General features: G+C 39.4%; 1 protein-coding gene across 1 annotated transcript in view; it reads left to right on the top strand.

Moving 5' to 3' along the window:
- PLPPR5 (phospholipid phosphatase related 5) overlaps positions 1-21,075 on the top strand; it is a 116,300-nt gene that overhangs the window by 26,158 nt on the left and 69,067 nt on the right. The window contains exons 2-3 of the mRNA XM_004582019.4: positions 13,963-14,095; positions 17,443-17,693. Of these exons, the coding sequence (XP_004582076.1) occupies positions 13,963-14,095; positions 17,443-17,693 (384 nt within the window). The remainder of the gene's footprint in view (positions 1-13,962; positions 14,096-17,442; positions 17,694-21,075) is intronic.

Here is a 21,075-nt window from a genome sequence, read left to right as displayed (position 1 = left end):
TCCCTGATAATTCTCCCCAGACAGAGTTGTTAGCTGACATCCCAAAGAAGTCCAGCGAGGGAAAAGTACAGCTCTTCCGTACTGTAAAAAATGAATACTATTCTTTCTAAGTCATAGATCTGTAAGCTACAGTAAATTTCAGTATACTCTACTGGCCACTTTTTGCAATGCTTCTGTCTCAAAATACTATCTAAATGCTGTTTATTTATATTCCATCTGTGCCTTCCATTGTGTGAATTGCTTTGGTTTCTTATTTTAAACTGCCTTCTCTTCTCTTGCTAATAACTAGGAAAGTGGTAAAGGGGTTAGTTCTCACTTTCTAAAGTCAGCTTTTTCAGCTGAGCTTTCTCTTTTTTCAAGAGTCCAATTCTTTTATCCAATTATCATGTAATAGCTGTACTAGAAAAATCCTTCCTAAATTTAAATTTCTTTTTTCAAGAAGAAACAAAAATTTTACCTTTACCTTTTCTCTTGGTGTTTCTGAGACACCAATGACCAGATATTTAGAACTGCACTTCAATCAGATTTATAGAGCAAATCAGTTTGGAAAACACTGGACACAGAAGTTAGGAGCTTTGTTTGACAGATTTATCATGCTTTGAGTTTATGAAGGAGAACTGATTGAAGGAAAATATAAATTCAGAAAGTGATATAAGAAAGCTTTATTTGTCAAATTTACAATCCAAAATAAGGCAAAACACTGCTGTGTCAAGTTGGATTTCAGAACAAAAATGCAGGGGATTGAGGCCTGGCTTTATGGCTTATTGATTGAATGATTCTGGAAAATTGTATAATCTGCCTGTTCTTTTGTGTTTGTAACTTGTGAGATGAATACAATGGGAGAACTCCATTTTTCATACAGCTCATGTTCATGACATTTATGAGTGTGTGTGCAGAGCGCAGAGATCATGTAAAGCTTAATCAGCAGCATTTATTTTAGCTCCGAGAGCGTCTTTAATGGTTTCTACAAGCTTTCAGTCATTTAGAAAGAGTGGGCCTTCTTGGTAGTAGCCGTCTCTTCTCTCTGTAGCCTCTGGATGTCCCTCCACCCTCTTGTGCACTTGGTTATTAGTATCAGGATTTTGAAATCTGCCAAATCATCAAACCTTTATCTGGTCCACTGTATCTCAGGCTCACTTCCTCTCCCACTACAAGCACTGTTCCATAGCCAATAAGTTGAATAGAATATTCAAAATCATGTAAAAATGTCTACATCTACATAACTCTCTGTGCCAGCTCCTTTCCCAGGAGTTGTTCTTTTTAAAAAACAAAATGTATTTATTGTTATTATTATTATTATTTAAAAATACAGTTCCATAGGCTCTGGGGTTTCCTCTCCCCTCTCCCCAAGTTCTCTCCCTTTACTGGTATTCCCCATGTTATTGTAGTTATATAATTTATTGTAGAAGTATATTTAGTATCCATTGTAGTGTTGTGGCATAGTACAGTAGCAGAGTAGGAAGCCTTTGCCTGTGCCTATATCTTGTAGATTATTTCCTACATTTTCTTCTATGAGTTGGTTTTAAGTAGAAAATTCACATAACAAATTTATGATGGCATTATTTCTATGTCCACTAATTTATAAATGAAGATACTGAGGTAAAGGGAAATGTGTGATTCATTTGTTTTTTAAAATATATTTATTTATTTACTTATTTTTATTACAAAGTCAGATATACAGAGAGGAGGAGAGACAGAGAGGAAGATTTTCTGTCTGCTGATTCACTCCCCAAGTAACCACAGTGACTGGAGCTGAGCCAATTGGAAGCCAGGAGTCCGGAGCTTCTTCCGGGTCTCCCACAAGGGTTCCGGATCCCGATGCTTTGTGCCATCCTCAACTGCTTTCCCAGGCCATGAGCAGGGGGCTGGATGGGAATCAGGGCCGCCGGGATTAGAACCAGTACCCACACGGGATCCTGGTGCATGCAAAGGGAGGACATTAGACAGGCTACCATGCTGGGCCCAATATTGTGTGATTTACTTAAGGCCATTATAGCTGGTAAGTAGTAGAACATACTCAACCCCAAAGCATCTGGGTCCCATACTTAACACCCACTCTACTGCATGAGAAAGTGAAGTAACCTTTCTTAGAGCTTGTGACAGAACATTGTAGGCACTACTGCATACTGCGTGCCTAAGGCCTCAGAGGATTGATAGTAATTACACCATTTAGATGGAATTGAGAGATTGGATGCAGCAAATGTGTTCCAAAAAGGAACAACAACTTTCTTTTAATGCAAACTTTGGTCCTCGTGTTCTCAATTCACCATCATCACTTAACCCTGATCGCGTTCTTTATTATTTATTTACTAGTATTAGTTCTGCATTTGTCTGTGCCATATCCTTAACCACCACCAGAAACACATAAATGTTGCTTTTTACTCTATGTTGCTGAATTACACTGGAGTGTTAATGGTCACACCTACATTGCAGTGTTGATACAAAACTCGGTTGATAAGTATTTGCAAAAGGAACAATTCATAAGACTTATTAAACTTAAAGGCACTAAGTTTTATTTTTATATTAAATGTCTCCACAATTTGCATCTATGGTGTCACCTTCTCGATTTCCACCATAGCTGCATACCACCTCAACTATCATTTATATTCTCTTCAAATCACTCTAATGTACCAGTAAATTAAAATAAAATAATACGTAAGTTCATTACAATGAATGGAAAACCAATTTAAGTTGAAAAAGAGAAGGGAATCATAAGATAAATTCATTGAGTTGGACTTTGAATTTGCAACTAAGGTTTCAGGATGTATGGGACCATTTCATATTGGAGTGCCTTGGTTGGAGTCCCAGCACTGACTCCTGCTTCCTGCTTCTTGCTGATGCAGATCCTGGGATGCAGCAATTGATGGTTCATGTAGCTGTGTCCCTGCCATTCACATGGCATGCCAGGATCGAGTTGCCTGACTTCTTCCAAGTTTGTGCTTGTCAAACCATTTTCTTTTTTAATTTGCAGAGCAAGCCACTGGATGAGAGAATGCATGCATGTTCTCTCTCACCCTCCTTCACTTTATCTCTTCACCATTTTAAATAATACTTGTAAAAAGCAAATTTTCAGTTCTACAAGCTACTGTTTTCTTTTTCTTTTTTTTAATAATAGGGATATTAGCAAATTCTAGTTGTTGTAACAAAAAAACATCTTTATATTTCTCTGGCCACACATTGAAGCTTTTCTTTCAATAACCCAATGCAAATCCAGTGACTGAGAACCTTCCATGTCTTCCATCCTGTGGCACCAACAGTTGGTGGAGCCCAGCGGTTTCTCTGCTCCAGTCATCAGAAAGGTGAAGAGTACATGGAGAAGATACTGTGGATGTTTTATTTTCTTGTCTGTGACTAACATCATTTAACCTAAATATCCTTTACTACAAGTCTACCTAGATACAAATGTATAGCAAATATTGTTCAGGAGAGGTAATCACTCCACATGGCAACTTTATACTATGACTATGTATATGTGAGATATATGTGAAGTGGAGGTACACATGTTTAATTAGTTCAGTGTGGCCACTTGACATTGTATACATATTTCAGGAATTATATTGTATATAATAGACACATACACCATGTGCTTACTAAAATACCTAAAATGAAAGGAGCTAAGTTTTTATGTTCTCATTATGAAATATATGTAGCTATACTTAGATTATAAAATAGTTTCTAACTTGTGGGCATGGGGGGTGGGGAATGTGATGTAGCTGTGCATCACGGACTATGTCACTTATTTAATTCTATTTATCCTCCTCTCTCCTAATCTTGATTCTACTTGGAAGCTCTGTTTAGAGAAATTATCACCTGCATTGCTGAGCCACAATGTTGAAATTAGTCTATATACAGAATAAGCTTAGCTTCTTTGATTTAGAACATAAAGCTGGGAGATACTGCCCAATATGGCTTTGTATCTCTGATACAATTACCTTTGAATTTTTTTTTGGTCAGCTTGAATTTGATGATAGGAAATGAACTGTATACAGACATACCTATAAAATAATTAAGAATATTCAATAATATAAACATTTTTTAATTTAAGTGAGTCCCATGTCTCACACTCCATAATATTGTTGCTTTTCAGAACTTATTTCTCACATACTGCACCAGATTTTCAAGCTATGATGGAAGAGCATCCTTGTTGTTATCAGCTGCAAAGGAGAGAAGTGTCTAATTGGGTTCTTATCAATGAAATCATAAAGCTGTTTGGAGTTTGAAGTTTAAAGAGAATCTTTACTGATTTTTGTCTTTCTAGAAACCTTAGTATTTTGCCTTTAAGTGATATAGATACGAAAAAGTCATCCTCTGAGGTTGACATGTGAGAATAAAGGTATACACTCATATTAGAAACCCTTCACTCACATATACCAGGGGATTTGTGACTTATAGCTGCATTTCTGTGCATTGTTCAACAACAATATGAGGCTTTTTACTCACTGCCAAACAATGCACTGAATAAAAAGCAAAGCTGATTACCAGATCTTTTTTTCTAAGGACATGGTGTAGAAGATGAGCCATTAGGACATGTGTAGGTCCACCTGCTAGTCAAGGCAGATTTCCATAGTGTTGCAATTGATAAAGTGAAATATAGTGGTTCATCTAGGAAGAAGTTGTGTATTGGGGAACATGGCTTTTTTAAAAGATGTGTTTATTTTTATTGGAAAGGCAGATATACAGAGAGGAAGAGAGACAGAGAGCAAGATCTTCTGTCTGATGGTTCACTCCCCAAGCGGCCGCAATGGCTGGAGCTGAGCCAATCCGAAGTCGGGAGCTCTTCCGGGTTTCCCACACGGGTGTGGGGTCCCAAAGCATTGGGCCATTCTTGACTGCATTCCCAGGCCACATGCAGGGAGCCGGATGAGAAGTGGGGCTGCTGGGATATGAACTGGTGCCCATATGGGATCCTGGCACGCTCAAGGCGAAAACTTTAAGCGCTACACTATCGCGCCGGGTCCGGGGAACATGATTTTTAAGTTTGGGGAAGTCTGTCAGTGACATGCATGGCTTCTGTCTCTTAGTCTGGGGTTCAGGAGCAGACGTCTTGCCCCTCAATGAAGTAGACTGTTATATTGTAGTGCAGAAGGGACTGTACCTTTAAGAAACTACACGTGTCAGGCCCAGGGTGGTAGCCTAACTGCTAAGGTCCTTGCCTTGCCTTGCACACAGCAGGATCCCATATGGGCACCGGTTTTAATCCCTGTGGCCTCAGTTTCCATTCAGTTCCCTGCTTGTGGCCTGGGAAAGTAGTCAGGGATAGCCCAAAGCCTTGGAACCCTGTACCTGTGTGGGAGACTTGGAAGAGGCTCCTGGCTCCTGGCTTCGGATCAGCGCAACTCCAGTAATTGTGGGTGCTTGTGGAGTGAATCAGTGGACAGAAGATCTTCCTTTCCCTCTTTCCTCCTTTCTGTATACTTGACATTCTAATAAAAATAAATCTAGAAAAAAAAAAAAAGAAGGAAACTGTACCTATTTTCGCTGTAGTCTGGACCTTGAGAGGGAAGGCAATGAAGATCCTCTGTAGCTGGTCCTGGTACCTCTATGGCATCTTAATCCATCCCGCAGCAGTTTGGCAGGGGCTGTTAATCCCACTGCTCTTGCAGTGGAGTTGATTGAGGGCATCCTGCAGAGTTGGGGAGCAAGCAGGGGCTTTGTTCCTGGGACAGAGGCGGTGGTTGAGACCCATGCGGTCTCTGAGACCAGGTGAAGGGAGCTAGAAGTCAAAAAAGGGAAGTGAGGTGAGAGTGCACAGTTGTGACACGTCTTTACAAAGTTCACAGATGTATATTGTAAAAACAATGCATAGTTTTCAAAATTTTGCACCAAAAGTAACATGTTTTCATTCTGCTTCTCTTCAAATGTCACTTATTGCCCCAGCTACACTCTTGCCCAGTGGAGCACTTTTTAATCACTCCTTGTTCTTTCATGTCTCGGTGAGTGGAGATCTTGTTTGACATGAGAAAGGAGCAATCCCTGAGTGCATGGCCCTAGAGAGATCAGTGGATGCTCTCCAGCAGGGACACTGGTGTCATTCAGGAGGTTCTGTTTCCTTGTTACTCTCCATGGGCACAGGCTGCCTGGTGCAGGCAGAAAGAGGGACTTTGCTCCTTCTCAGTAGATCCCAGTTAACACAGCTTATCACCTCAGCTCTTTCCAGAGACACATGTCATTTGTGATTCACATGAATAAATCAGTTTTATTACAGCTATGATAGGACAGCGTTTCTAGCTTCCTCATCAGTGACTGGCTTCTGTGCCCTGTTTCATTTTCTGCAAAAAAGCAAATTAAGTTCATTCAAGTCTGGCTTCGGAATGCCAGAAGCATAGCAGACAGTAACTCCAGAATAAGACGTGCTTCTTGATAAAGCTGAGAATGTGACCAAAACATTAGGTTCTCAGTTCCACATAAAAGCCGAGGATATGCAGAGGAGATATGAAAACAATCACTGGAAAAAACGTTAAAAAATAGAGTTAGAATGGATGCCGTGGAACTGTCTCGGTTGAAGTGTGCATGCTAGCAGGAAAAGGAGAGCCTTTTCTGCACTCAATTCATTGTATCTGAAGAGTAGTCATGGCTCTTGGTGGTGCTGTGTGCACCAATACTTCTCTTAAAAACTGTAGAAATGTTGCGGATGTTTATAACCTGTAAGTTGGGAGGAAGCAACTGACTTCACCTTGAAAAGTTTGGGAGAAAATTTACTAATCCTTATATAGAAACTGTAGTAATAGTAGCTCCAAATTTAGACTTAACATCCTATGCCAATAACTGTGTTTTACTTTCTTTCTCTGTCTAGATAGGTTGTTTGTCACTGAAATGGGCAGATTGAATTAATTTCATTCACTCTTACTTCACTTACATAGATTGTTATTCACTTTAGTTGAACACTGGATGCATGAACATAAATAACAGACCATCTCCGCCTCCAAGAAACTCTTACTTGACTGGAGGACACAGATGCTCCTGATATAAGACCATAAGAAAATTATCATAATAAATGTACAGACTGCTATTGGAACATAGAAAGAGAAGGATAAATTATGCCAGGAATGGATGCAGAATTGCAATGGAGCAGGCAACATTTAAATCAAGTCTCAAGAACTGAATACTGTCCTGTTTAACCAGCCTTATTAAGCAATGGACCAAGTGCAAATGCCTGAATAAATGGAAATGCCTGGTATGATGTCAAATGAAAATCAGTTATGTCTCAAACATGGCATGTCTGGAGGCTATATATGAGCTTTAAAAGCTGAAAAAATTTGGTTTAGATTTCATTGTAAATAATATCTTAAGAAAATACCTGTCATAGGCTATGAGGACACACTATAAATTGTTAAGTAGGCCATTTTTATTACACATTGTTTTTTAGATTGATAAGTCTGGCAATAGACAATTTGGAGTGAAAGACTGAGTCCCAAGAACACTTCATTGCAGAGATGATATGAGGTATTACATTTTAAACTAAAAATAGTGATGAAAATACACATACTTGAAATAGAATTAAGACATAAAGCCAACAGTCTTCAGAAATCTAAGAGAAAGTAGAACATGATGTTTGGGGGTTTTATCCCATTTAAAAGGTAAAATTATAGCGTAAACTGGAGAAAGGAAGAGCCCTCATAATGATGGAGATTTCCAGCAGCTCAGGAGAGGAAGGAAGGCAGACTGGATGGGAAGTTCTTCAGTTTGTGGCATGATTCCAAGAAAGAACTAGGCCAGTCTTTTGATTAAAAAAAAAATGTAAAAAGCCCAGTTGAAGATATCTAATGTCTCAAAGGAAAAAGTTTCATCGTAGTACCTCCACCATGCTTGTTCAACAGAAAGGAGGAGCCTTGCATAGTGTAGCCTCAGCACAGACGAGGTACTGGGTCCAGAGGAACAGCTGTTGAAGCCTTCAGTCTGTGGCTCTCCCTTACACAGGAGATCTGAGTGCCACATTTCATAGCTATTGCAGATGCCCTCAGCAGCTTAGTGACATTTCTACACTAATGTTCCACTGGCACATACTGTCCAAATCAATTTTAAAAACCCAGTATTTCAGCTTCATGTATTCATTATTATTGTTTCCATCCAATTATGGATCTTTCTTTGAATGTCTATGTCGAACATTGCAATCTTAAGAAATTTACTTGGACACACTGATAATAATTAGAATCATTTTAATCACATTATTTGAGAATATCTAAGATTTATAAACAGTGAGAATTTTCACCCAAGTTGAGTAGTAAAGAGTTAAGGGAGACGGGTTCTGGCCTTGGGTTTGGGGGAAAGTGCCGCTCCTCACAGTGTGGCGGCTGTGAGGGGTGCCCCTGCCGGGTCAGACCCAATGCTGGGGGCTCACGCCAAAGACACTGCCGCAAGGCAGTGAACAAGTCCTCGGCCTCCCCCAGGACCCAAGAGAGCTCTTTCCTCAGGGTAAGTGCACCATGATGGAACTTGGGAACTGGGTTAAAATTCCTAGCTCCGCCCAGCTACTAATATCTTGCGGCTGGGTGAGTTTGGGAGGGGTTCGGGCCTTGGATTTGGGGGAAAGTGCCGCTCCTCACGGTGTGGCGGCTGTGGGGGGTGCCCCTGCTGGGTCAGACCCAATGCTGGGGGCTCACGCCAAAGACACTGCCGCAAGGCAGCGAACGAGTCCTCAGCCTCCCCCAGGGCAGCCTGTGCACCATGTGGTGCCAGGCTTTGCCTGCTGGCCGCCCGGTGGCAAACTCTGGGGTTTTTTAAGATATGTTTGCTGCCTGGGGACACCCATGACTAAGTCCAATTTTAGTGTAGGTGAGTAGTGAATCTTGGGTGATTCCCAGTGACAGAGTCATGGAAGTTTTAGGAAGGCATGGGGACTGAGACCTGGTGATTTGGAGGGAAGTACCCAGGAGACAATTACGGTTAGTTAGATACACCAACCCAATTCGGAATACAGAAATGGCCTGTTTGCCTAGAACATCACTGATCGTCACACACTAGCCCACACCAATGCTATGGATGGGGGCCTCTTTGGCAGTGATGGGTACCATTACCCAACTGTTTGGCGGAGTGGTGGAGTGGTCACATCTGGCAGGGTCAAGACTCTTTCCAGCACACGAGAGAACTTGGTCTGGAGGTAGACTCTATGGGGTTGTGTGGGCCCAACCCTGTGGAAATACAAGTTTCCCTGGTTAGCTTGCAAGCTGTGGTTGGGATGGACTAAGCTAGATGTGACCATGCCACCTGCCATCACACACGGGTGCAGGAACCCAAAACAGTCAGCGCAGGTCAAGGCAGCAGCACCTGAAAGTGCATCCTTTAACAGGATGTGGGGTGGGCCGTGCTGCCACTGGAAGGGGACAGAATGGGCAGGGCTGAACAAACCTTAACTCACAAGAAACAACAGAAATCAGGTTGGAGCACAGGTCATGCCAAGTAGGTCCTTGCACCTACTGATCTGCGTAAGACAGGGATGCTAAGCCACAGCATCTAAGGGGACAGGACAAGAGGGGCTCTTCCAAGTTGAATCAGAGCAACCACTGGCCTTCATGAGATCTACAGCTGGGAATAGGCCCGGTTGGACAGCTAAGGGGATACTCTAGCTGGGTTTAGTTTCCCACCAATGAGTGCATGGACTGTAAATGGGGCTGCATTCCAATCAGGATACGAGTGTAATCCCACTTGGCACAAGTGTGGACTGGGAATGGAAGCACCAAGGTGGGCCAGGCCCCAACACCATCTGGTGCTCTGCAGGACCAGGGGAAATGTATGACAGACTAGGCTAGGTCTCAGCCCTTACTGAACCATGTGTAAGCTGTATAGGGTTATGGAAGAGCCATGGCTGGGTTGAAACATCCAACAATAAGAATCAGATTGGGTTGAAGAACAGTCAGGAAACACCACTGTTCCTGCTAGGACAGGAGGTGAACTGAACAGGGCTGGCTCATGGACCCACTGGTATGCGCGAAACCTGGCACTGGGAGAATTTCTGATGGAGGAGCCTGGGCAACTTCTCTGGCAGGACACAGTCCCTGCAGGTGAGTGCAAGAAGCACAATAGGAAACAGCCCAGAACAGGCCATGGAAATTATCCCACTGGCATACACATGGCATGGATTGGGGGCAGACCAGGCTGAACCTGTTCACATCAACCGCTGGTGAGTCTGAGCGCCAGAACAGAGTGTGGGTCGAGCCAGGTTTGGTTGCGACACATACTAGTACACAATAAGGAATGCCAAGATGAGATGAGCCGTACCGGATGTGGTTGCAGCGCCCAAACAGCACATGTGATAATCAGGGGGAGGAGGCAAAGTTGACAGGGGAACATGGGCTCCCCTGCTGGACAACTACTTCCATTGGAAAGCGAGAGTCGGGATGGGGGCAGATCAGAATAGGCAGGGCTGTTACACCTATGGGCCTCATGTAGGCTAGATAAGGGAAGGGCCACGGTGGGCTGACTGTTCCGACTGGTGCAAGCAAAAACTAGAGTGGGTGAGGGTTGGTTGGGCTAGCCACAGTACTAGCTGGCAGAGGCTGGCACTTGGAGCTAATTCTGTCAAGTCAAATGCCAGAACTACCTGGAGAGTGCATGATCTGGGAGTGAGTGTGGCCTAGAAGGGAAATAGTGGGCACCTCCTTTGGGGCTACCACTCTCATTGGACAGCACGAACACCAGGACAGGGGCAGGGGTGGCTGTACAGAAGGGCACCTGCCAGTAGGTGTGTGGGCTGGATAGTAGGTTGGTTGGGTTGAGCTGGGTTTCAATGCCCATCGACATGTGCAAGAGCTAAACAGGATGTGGGACAGACTTCAGAAGCCTGCGGTGCGTACTGCAAGCATGGGAACCAGGGTAGAGGGCAGAACTGGTGGGAGTTATGGAGAGTCGCCCCAACCAGGCTGCAGCTCCAACCGGTTTGCGTGAGGACTGAATATGAAGTGGGCAGGATCGAACTGGACTACAACACCCGTTGGTTCACGAGGAAGACAGGGCTGGAAACAGAACGAACCCAACAATCCCAACGACCAGCATGAGCATAAGCTGATTGGTGTGGCGGATGGTGTCGGACTCTGTACTAGCAAACTCACACAAGAATCAGGCCTGGGATCATCTCAGATGAAGTTTCTTTGGAGATCCCTCCAATTGAACTGCTGATCTTAGAACCCCAACCATGAAGAGACTGACAGCCAGTGGATTCTGAATAGGGTTCATTGCGATTGGAACTGAGAGATTGGCAGCAATCCAGAACTGATGAACCATCAAAACTGTATGAGCAGGACCCTTAGAGCGTGCCTCCCGTTGGGGATCTGGGATGGGTGGAAAGTTGGGTGGGGCTTTTCCCTTTGTTTTTTTCCCTGACCCCAGATACAGGGTAAAATGATATTGATGTGGAAACAATGATATTACCCACTTTCACCCTGTAGCCCTTGACACTTTGTTCCCTAATCAACTAAGTAAGATTATTTTAAAAAAAAAAAAGAGTTAAGGGAGACTACAGTTTGGATGTGAATATCTATGGATGTATGCTAGAGGGAAGAAGAACTAGAGCCTCAAGAATAGAACATATTTGAAGAGATATAATAGGGCTCAGAATTGCACATTTGATGAGATGAACTCTAAATAGATGGACAGAACATGCATCCAGAGACCATGGTGGAGGATGCTACTCTAAACCAAGGATGGGCATAGGAAGGTCTTGGAAAGCACAAAGGGTGGCAGATTGAGGTAGACACCTATTCATAGCAACGGTCTCACATGCTTCTCTCTCTTCTTCCCTCCCTCCTTTGTTCATTTGTTCATTCCTTCCTTCCTTTCTTCTTTCCTTCCTTTCTTCTGAGAATTTCCACAAATTTTGTTTCCGTAACTTTGGTGACTCGCATTAGGGGAGATACCTACCTTGGACAGAACATCCTGGAAGCTGGAATTGGAATTAAGTACATCTAATCAGTTTAACTGTTTCCTTGATATGTTGAAGAGTTCAAGAGTAGGCTCTTCTAGTCTGATGGGGAACCACAGATACTATCAGGCAGGTTCACAGAAAGGCAAGCATGAGCAGAATTTACAGAGGAGATGAGATTCAAGAATAGTGTGGTTGTGGGGATGGAGAGAGTGACAGTGTTGTTTTCTGGAGACTGAGAATTTATACCGATGGATCTAATCTCAAGCCCCATTTCTCTAAGTTTGGCAATAATCTATAAATCTTAAATTCACTGCTTTGCTTAATCCAGTGGAAAAGTTCTTCTGTAGTGAGAGGCAAATGACAATGACTGAGATGCTGCTTGAGCATATCTGCTCAAGACGCTACCAAAAAATTCACGGACATTAAGTATGATGAAATGCAGGTAAACAAGAGCTAGCAGCATGAAGGTCACTGCAGGAGTGACCTAAAAGCAATTCTAAGTCAAGAATGGCCAGCAAACTGAAAAATTCTGCAAGTCAGAAAATAAACATAAGATTTGGTTATAGGAACTTGGATATAGGGTAGAGATTTTATTGTAGAAACAACTCACGTCGGATTACAGAATTCAGACAACAGATCAAAAGCAAGTGAGAACTCTATTGGAGACAATATGTATTTAACATGTTCTCTCTGGAAGATGGGATTCATCTACAAATTCAACAAAATTTATTTGGCTTCTACTACATTGTATAGAGATTAGTGAGTGAACTTGACTTAAGGTTTGGTGTGCCAAGAGGTAGGACTTTCTGGAGGTGGAGACCTGGGATAGCTTCTATGGAGAAGAGAAAGTCCAGTGGAGAGCCCAGATGGGTCTCTGACTAAGGCAAGAAGGTCAAATGGATGACACGTTGTTGGAGCTTTGGACGTTCTATGATTAAATGGATCTGGATGAAGTTAATACTAAACAGAAATCAAGGGACAATGCAGATCATGTAGGATATGAAAAGAGTTATTCAAACAGAGAGAGAAGGTTTGAGTTACACAGCTTGTCTGTGGATTTGGTGACAGCTGATGTACTCACGAAAAGTAGTTCTTGTTCCTCCTTTGGCTGACTAAAGTGTTTTAACACACACCTGCTCCATTTCTTCAAAGTTTTAATTTAAGAAGACTTTCTAAGTTGCAGTCTTTCCTTCAAACTTTCATTTGTATTTAGGTAAATATAGGCTAAATATCTGCTGTCATGTTACCCTTCTCAACCTCCCACTTTTTTTTTTTAATCTTGTAATCATAGTCAGTACTTTTCATAGAGACCCCAAAAACATTTTCCTGAGAAAATGTTAATCAGTTAAGAAGTTAATTAACTTTGACAAGGGTACAAAAACCAACATAGCAATAACAAACTAGCAGATACACTAATGGTTTCTCACTGTCTTAGTCACATTCTTTGTGAGGTTGTTCATGAGAAGCAGTGGAATCCAAAGACCTGACCCTGAGAACCTGGCTATCCTTACTACCCCTTGGGCCATTCAGTCGAGTCTGACGCTGACTGTTTCATATGTATGACTTCTTACGAGATGTTAAAAACATTTCTACTAAAATATAAAGAATGTACTAAATCTTAGAAATCTAGGTATTTGGGCGATCTCAAGGTCAAACACGTGTGAACTGATTCTTGTAAAAATATTGATGTGATTTTAAATTAGATCTCTATCCCTGATCCTTTGGAAAATATTTGCGGAGAGAACATGTTTTGAAACAGTAATATTTAAGCACAGTTTCTTTAAAAAATGAGGCACGGAATTCAATCACACACCAACCTGAGCAATTCTTTAAAGGTTCTTTGTTTATTCCTTTAACGAGGCTTTGCAAAACAAAAAATCTGTGGTCTGTTTTTCATAATTTGTCGTTTTAATATTTCCCTGTTGTAAGAGAAGTAAGTTTTATATTTATAGGGATGGGATTGTAATGACAAAATCTGGTTAAAAATACGGCTTAGTTGTACATAAAGATTATCATTTTCCCAAAATCATCTTTTTACACCTTAATTAAAAATAAAAATCTATTGATTAAATTATAATATTTTTAATTCCTTATTTCTTTACAAGATAATTGTTGGAGAAACGGCTGTGTTTTGTCTACAACTAGCTACAAGAGATTATGAAAACCAGGAAAAAACTATTTTAACTGGAGACTGTTGCTATATAAATCCACTGGTACGCCGAACTGTCCGATTTCTTGGTATGTATTAGTTGAATTGTTTTGATTGCTGATGAAACAATATTTATGTATAAATATAATCTTTCACTTAATCTGCATTCTAATTGTATGTAAACAGTTTATCCTGTGAAATGTTTCAATGTGATTTGAAAAATGAATCTTACATATTAATTTCTCTGAAATATTGCAAGACTCTGCATTGGAAATTACATTTCCATATTAAGAAAAAAGAACACCACCTATATGTATTTAGTATTTTTTAAGAAACTAAAGATTATGTAATTTCAAAAATGGTTAATTGTGTTTGGAAGTTTTAGAAGCAATACTGATAGGTTGTTAGGCATCATAAATAACAAGAACAAATAGCTTGGAAAATAGAAGAAATGTGATAGATTTCAAGTAGCACTCCGTGCAGTACTACTGATCTCTGTGTGTGTGTGTTTACGTGAAAATATATTGGAAGTTTTGCTATAGGACAAGATTCATTGAGACTTTAAGCTTCTTTTTTAATGTCAGCACTAATAAATAAGAACACTAAGAAATTATTTAAAATCAACTCAATAGAGACTCAGTCAAAGCAAAAATTTTAGCTGGAAAAGTAAAATGTAACAGAAATTATTCTAATGGCTTTACTAAGCAAAATAAATTATATCTAAATATATTAGATAACATTTAAGATAAATCCTGATTAGTATTAAGAGATGCTAAGGACACAGCAACAATTAAATATACTTTTCATATAGAAATATGACTATGAACATAGGATTATGGATGATCTATCAAAAGTTAGCAAATTGCCATCAGGCATTTCTCTGGAGACAAAAAAGACCTGCATATTCAACACCTGTGTTTTTGATCAATAGCAAATTATACATCTCCAAAATCTTCACATATACTCTTAAAGGGAAAATTTTGTACGAGAATTTTGCTTTTGGCATTTTTAATAATATAAAGAGAACAAATTTCGTGTATTTCAAAGGTAAGTTCCTAGAAGATAACTCCCTTTGTCTTCTCTCCAGTCCACTCCTTCATCCTTTGTTCTCTAATTTGCAAAAAATATTTTTATAATTATCAGCTCTGTGTTCTTGAGTCATTCCTCTACATAGCAGTACAATGTAACAGCAAGACAAACAACAATACACGGAAGACAAATCATTTTATGTAACTGATGCTTTCCTGAGCACTCTTAAGCAAATCATATTTACATCTCTAAGTATTTTTCTGCATTTGTGCATGTTTTTTCTTTCTTTCTTATTACGTAATTGTACTAAACATTTAGTGAACTAGATTTGTTTCTTGTTCCTTCATGGTTCTTAGTTTGTTAGAACAATGAAAATTGTTGACTGAGGCATTACAGTATAAGCATTATTTTTTGTAGTGACCAATCTTGAGCTCATAGAAGTAGCTGACACTCGTGGGATCTCCACTTTAATAATTACTTTATAGTCGGCTATGATATTGGCCTGGGATGTGATGTACTGATTTTTTTTTAATTCTAAAGCACATTGGAGAAGTTTGTAAGTATCAAGAGACATTTTCATTTTCTTGTTAAGTGTTTTCCTGTATTTTAAAGAGGAAAACCTATTGCATTATATAAAAAGAATGGTCTAGTTAAGTGAAATGAACTAATCTTAGCTCAAATTTCAAAGGATTAAAAATTGACTCACAATTTAGGTTCCTGTGCTTGGCCATTAGGTTTTGGCAGGAGCGGTTATGTCCATATCTACTGATTTCAGTTCTGTTTCATTTCTCTCTGTGTCATATTTTTGTTTTTGATAAGCTTTATTTTAATGACTCACAAAACATTTAAGAGCTGAAAGGAAGATCTTGCTGTTTTCTTTAGGAATTTGAGAAAAAAACCATAAGTCTGTTTCATTGACATTTAGACACACATAGAGTTTTTCTGTGTGCAGGTTTTTGTCCGTAAACTTTTGTACACAAATTTTCCGTATATTGAAAATTAAAAATACAGGTATCCATCACATATTGTAAAAGTATTTATTCTTGCACTAATTTCATTGTAATTTCCCATGCCATGGCCAATAATTATGAAAGACTTTGAAAATGAAAAGTTGAGAAATACCTGACAAAGAAGAAAATCATGTAGTTATTACAATAAAATCCTGTCAACTTCTTAATAAGCCAGTTGTTTAGGGATGCATAATTTTAGAATAATTTTAGAAAATCCTAATGGACTTTATTTCCCCAAATAACGAAAAACGTATTTCCTTACATAATTAAAGAGTATGCATGTACATTAATTGAAAGCAGGTGTGATCCAGGCTCTGCTTCTGATTGCAGCTTCCCAATGGTATGGACTCTAGCAGGCAGGAGGTGATGGCGCAAGGACTTTTTCAGTCCCTGCTGCCCAGATGCACACGCTAGGTTCACTTTGGTCTCCTGGCTTCAGTCTGGCACAGCCTCTCTCATGAACATTTGAATAGTGACCCAGAAAATGGAAGATCTCTCTCTATCCTTCTGTCTCTCTCCCCATTTCTGTGTGTCTGTGTGTGTGTGTGTGTGTGTGTGTGTGTGTGTGTGTGAGAGAGAGAGAGAGAGAGAGAGAGATCTGTCTTCAAAAATATAAAAAGAAGTTTTTTTGCTTTCAAGTGAATTGGCTCGTCGTTAACAAAAACAAAATATAATTGTGTGTGTGTGTATACTTTTGTGCCTTCATGTAGCCAAAGCAAAAAATTAACACTTTAAATTGAAAAATTGTAATTTTTGTTGTCTTTTGTGAATTGAGTTGCTTCGAATTTATTAAATTGAAAGCCAGCTTACAGAAAGCCATGTGTGATTAAGCTACTAGCTGTTCTGTAACTTTAAATTAAATATATATATGCGTGTATACATATTAATTTGAAAGCATTTTGCTTTACTTAAGACTTTCCATGATATTTAAATGAAATCTGTTCTCATTGGATTTCACTGCTAATTGGCACCTCCAGCAGAGTTAATATCAGTCTGAATGGGCTTAGGAGGCATAATCAAAGGCAGACAACTGCTCTGCTTTGTGTTAGTGAGATAAAAAACATTTTCCAAAATAGGAGGAAAATGAAGATTGCTAACATTAGTAAAATGTGATAGACTATACCCTCTCAAGGGACATGTCTCTATTTTAAAACTCAAACTACCCAAACTCAGTCTTGGAATATGGTTTCTTCTTTTATCTTATGCTTTTATAAACCTGCCAAGCACAAAAATGTAGCCAGTGGCAGACAGCTCAATATGTTAAATATTTTAACACTCCTACCACACCAGGAAGCCAAGGGAAGAACCAACTAGAAGTGAAGTGAAAGACAGCGAGTGTTTGCATATATAATATTTTGTAGTCTCTAAGATGTTTTCATCTTGGTTTTCTTTCTCAGGAATTTATACATTTGGACTGTTTGCTACAGATATATTTGTAAATGCTGGACAAGTTGTTACAGGAAATCTGGCTCCACATTTTCTTGCCCTGTGTAAGCCCAACTATACAGCTCTTGGATGTCAGCAGTATACACAGTTCATCAGCGGGGAAGAAGCCTGCACAGGCAATCCAGATCTCATCATGAGAGCAAGGAAAACCTTTCCATCCAAAGAGGCAGCTCTCAGTGTCTATGCAGCTATGTATCTGACGGTAAGACAAGCTCATCAACATATTTTTCCAGTGTAGACATTCTTTTTTGCCACAGGAAAAGTCACTTATTGTCAACAGGAATTTAATTCAATTTTAGTAACAGCTATTTGTGTTGTGAATAATATTATGCCAGTTGAGTCTCATGGGATTATGTGTAGATTGTTGGTTATACTAAAAAAAATAGCTGTTAGCATTCTATGAGAATATTTCTATATTTATATTAAACAGGACTTAATAGAAACATATGTGTTCTGGAGCATTCCTAATGAACTTTCGTACTGCGATTCATGGAACTACCCAGACCTCTGGGCTGCCTCCTCAAGCTCTCACATGCCACGGAGGAGATGGAGCAAAGGGCCTTCTTTCTGGAAAGCTCTTTTGTCATTATTAATTGTATCAACATGACAGAAAGTGTTTTAGTATTTTCTTGTAGAGCTACCTAAAATGTTTTTAGGCATTATGTTTTTCCTTTCTTCTTCAATAGATGCCATCATTTTAATGGTAAGAACAAGGCCCCAAGGACAGCTGTCTTGGGACTTTGAGCTCTAAGTAAATATTCATAGCTGCATTACCTATATGCAGTAGGTAGAAAGGAAGTCTTGGCAGGCACCTCTAGATTCCAGCATTCCTGTCATTGCGTTTTTCTCCATCTCCAAAGATGTTCCTCACTGAATGGGCTCTTTGTAGGCTCCTCCAAAACCTCTAGTAAGTTTGTAAAATTTCAATGTCTTTGAGGGTTCTGCTTCCCAGTGTTTCCCATGTCCACTTCCTTCCAATTTCAGCTCATTCATGAGACTCATAAAGACCAAATTGAACCATTTCTGGTAATTTGGAAAAACTCAGGATTATTTTAGTCAAAGATGTGTCTGATACTAAATTTTTCTAGCACAATTAGGTGGCACTGTCACTAAAATTTAAGAAAATCCATAGTAATATCCTGTGACATCTCCACTTGGAATTGAAAACAAACATTACTAGACAGAATGTAGTTATGGAATTTTACTACCCTTTATTATTTGCAAATTATAACATAATTCATGCTACATACCAAAATTATCAACTAAAAAACTAACTACCACATAGAAATATTGAATTTTGAATCCTGCCTGGAGTTTCTTTGGCCAGACCAGACTAAATGATTTCATGGGGCTTCTGAGGTCTGCAGATCAGGTATTCCTCACTCCTAAAATAGAATCAATATCCCTGAAAATGAAAATATAATTTTAGAGGTCCAAGAGAATGTATTCTTGACATTTTAAAAATTTTAAAGCCACTTTAATCCTATTGATCACTGCCTGGATTTTAAAAAGTTGCATCAAGAATAACTTCATGGGAATAAGGATTTAGGCATATCTTGCCAAATTTCTCTGCATTATAACTGGTAAAATTTTTCTCCTAATACTTTCTCCTTGTCTTTTCATGGTGTTTCCCACTCTGTTCCCGTAATTTCCCTTGATTTCTTTATCCCGTTACTTTTTTTCTTTTTCCTTCACATGCAAAGTTACTTATGGACCTGTAGGAAATATGCTAATCTGTGCATATTCTTTCCTATTTTCTACATTGCTTGATCATGTAATTCTACTTCTGCTAGAATATGAAGCACTCAGCCTTAAAATGAAGATTTAAAACTTATTGCAGCAGAGTCACATAATGCTTTTTCTTCATTACTGTAGCATCTAAATCTGATGTTTGCATTTATGTCTGGATATGAATTGCAAATGTATAGGCAAATACATATGCAAACAATCCAATGGTGGGAGACAAAATTCACAATGCTCCCTGACCCCAGGTGCTGTTACATGACTATTTTATCAATAAGGAATGATAGGTTCTGCTATGTAATCAATATTTGTAAATAAAATACTTGGCCTTTCTATTCAGACATTTCTCGGGGAGAAGGTACTATCTTTAGATGTGTTAGAAGAATTTTAACATTTGCATCTTGTCACTGGCAACTTATACGCATTTGTTTTAGCATATAAGTGGATTATAAACCTAATTATTATAATCTGTTATAGTTATAATAGTTATAATTAGAACTAGTACTTACTATGCATTTGTTATGAGTCTGGTACTTCTTGCTTCACTTTTACTAAATTATTTGATATCTTACCAATTATTAATTAGTATCAATAAAAAGAATGCTAATTTATTAAATCCTCATAAGATTTGTTTTGTGGATTTCCATACTCACTGCTCAGATAAGGACACTCAGAAATTAAAGTAACTTTCTCAGATCAATGGAACCACACCTTTTCATGTTCTAGAGAGGAAAGCATTAAATCTTAGACCTATTGTGTGTATGTTCAACTGAATTCATTCCTACTGCATAATCTCAATGAAGTTTAGAGCCAAGGGTACACATGGTAGGGTCTTTCAGAGAGCAGTTAGTTAATAAACATTCTAATACTTGAAAGTCTTCTATCGTCAAACAATGTTTCTGACTAACATTTAGGATTCCTGCTTGTAATTACTTTGATGGGAGCCTCTGTCTTTTTAACAAAAGATCCTGCTAACAGCTTTCCTGTCTTTGCCACCCCTTTGTGTGTGATTATGCATGTGGGTGGGTGCTATGGTAACTCTGAATTTAACTCCTGTTCAAGGGTTGGCTTTACCGTCATTTTCTGCCATTAGATTAGAACTTACACACACATGTATTTCTCACCAGCTTTACTAACAACACCTTGGGAAGTTTTTTTAAGCTTTATTTCAATTTTATTGGAAAGACAGATCTACAGAGAGAAGGAGAGACACAGACAAAGATCTTCTGTCTACTGGTTTATTCCCCAGGTAGTCACAATGGCCAGAGCTGAACCGATCCGAAGCCAGGAGCTTCGAGCCTCTGAATGGTCTCCAAGGCTTTGACCCATCCCCAGTTGCTTTCCCAGGCCACAAGCAGGAAGTTGGATGGAAGTGGAGCAGCTAGAATATGAACTGGCATCCTTATGGGATCCTGGAGTTTACAAGGCAAGGATTTAGCCGCCAGGTTCTCATGGAAAGCCCACGGAAAAAAAACAACAGAAATTTGACAGATAGATAAATAGGAGAACACTATATAGTCAATATCCTGTGTGGAAATACCCTGGTGACTGTTGTACTCCACGTATACTTTTTTAGTGTTGGTTTTACACATGCATACAAACTCATAAAAGAACTGAAGAATATCTGCCAGGTATTCTCTATGTCTTAGTCTAGTAAGAACTACGAATTCTCCTCTAGCATCTTACTTTAAAGCTTTGGAGATAATTTGATGACAGCGTTTTCTTTTGCTTTACTGAGAGCTTGCAGTGGGAAAAAAAAATCTCTATTCCTATTTTTGCAGATGGTATTCATTTCCTAGGAAATAATTCTGGAGGTTATTTAACCCTCAATCATCAAATTT

This window comes from Ochotona princeps, chromosome 2, assembly GCF_030435755.1.
Source record: "Ochotona princeps isolate mOchPri1 chromosome 2, mOchPri1.hap1, whole genome shotgun sequence".
NCBI lineage: Eukaryota > Metazoa > Chordata > Mammalia > Lagomorpha > Ochotonidae > Ochotona > Ochotona princeps.
The sequence above is the reverse complement of the archived record's forward strand: the minus strand, read 5'-3'. Positions and strand labels throughout refer to the sequence as shown.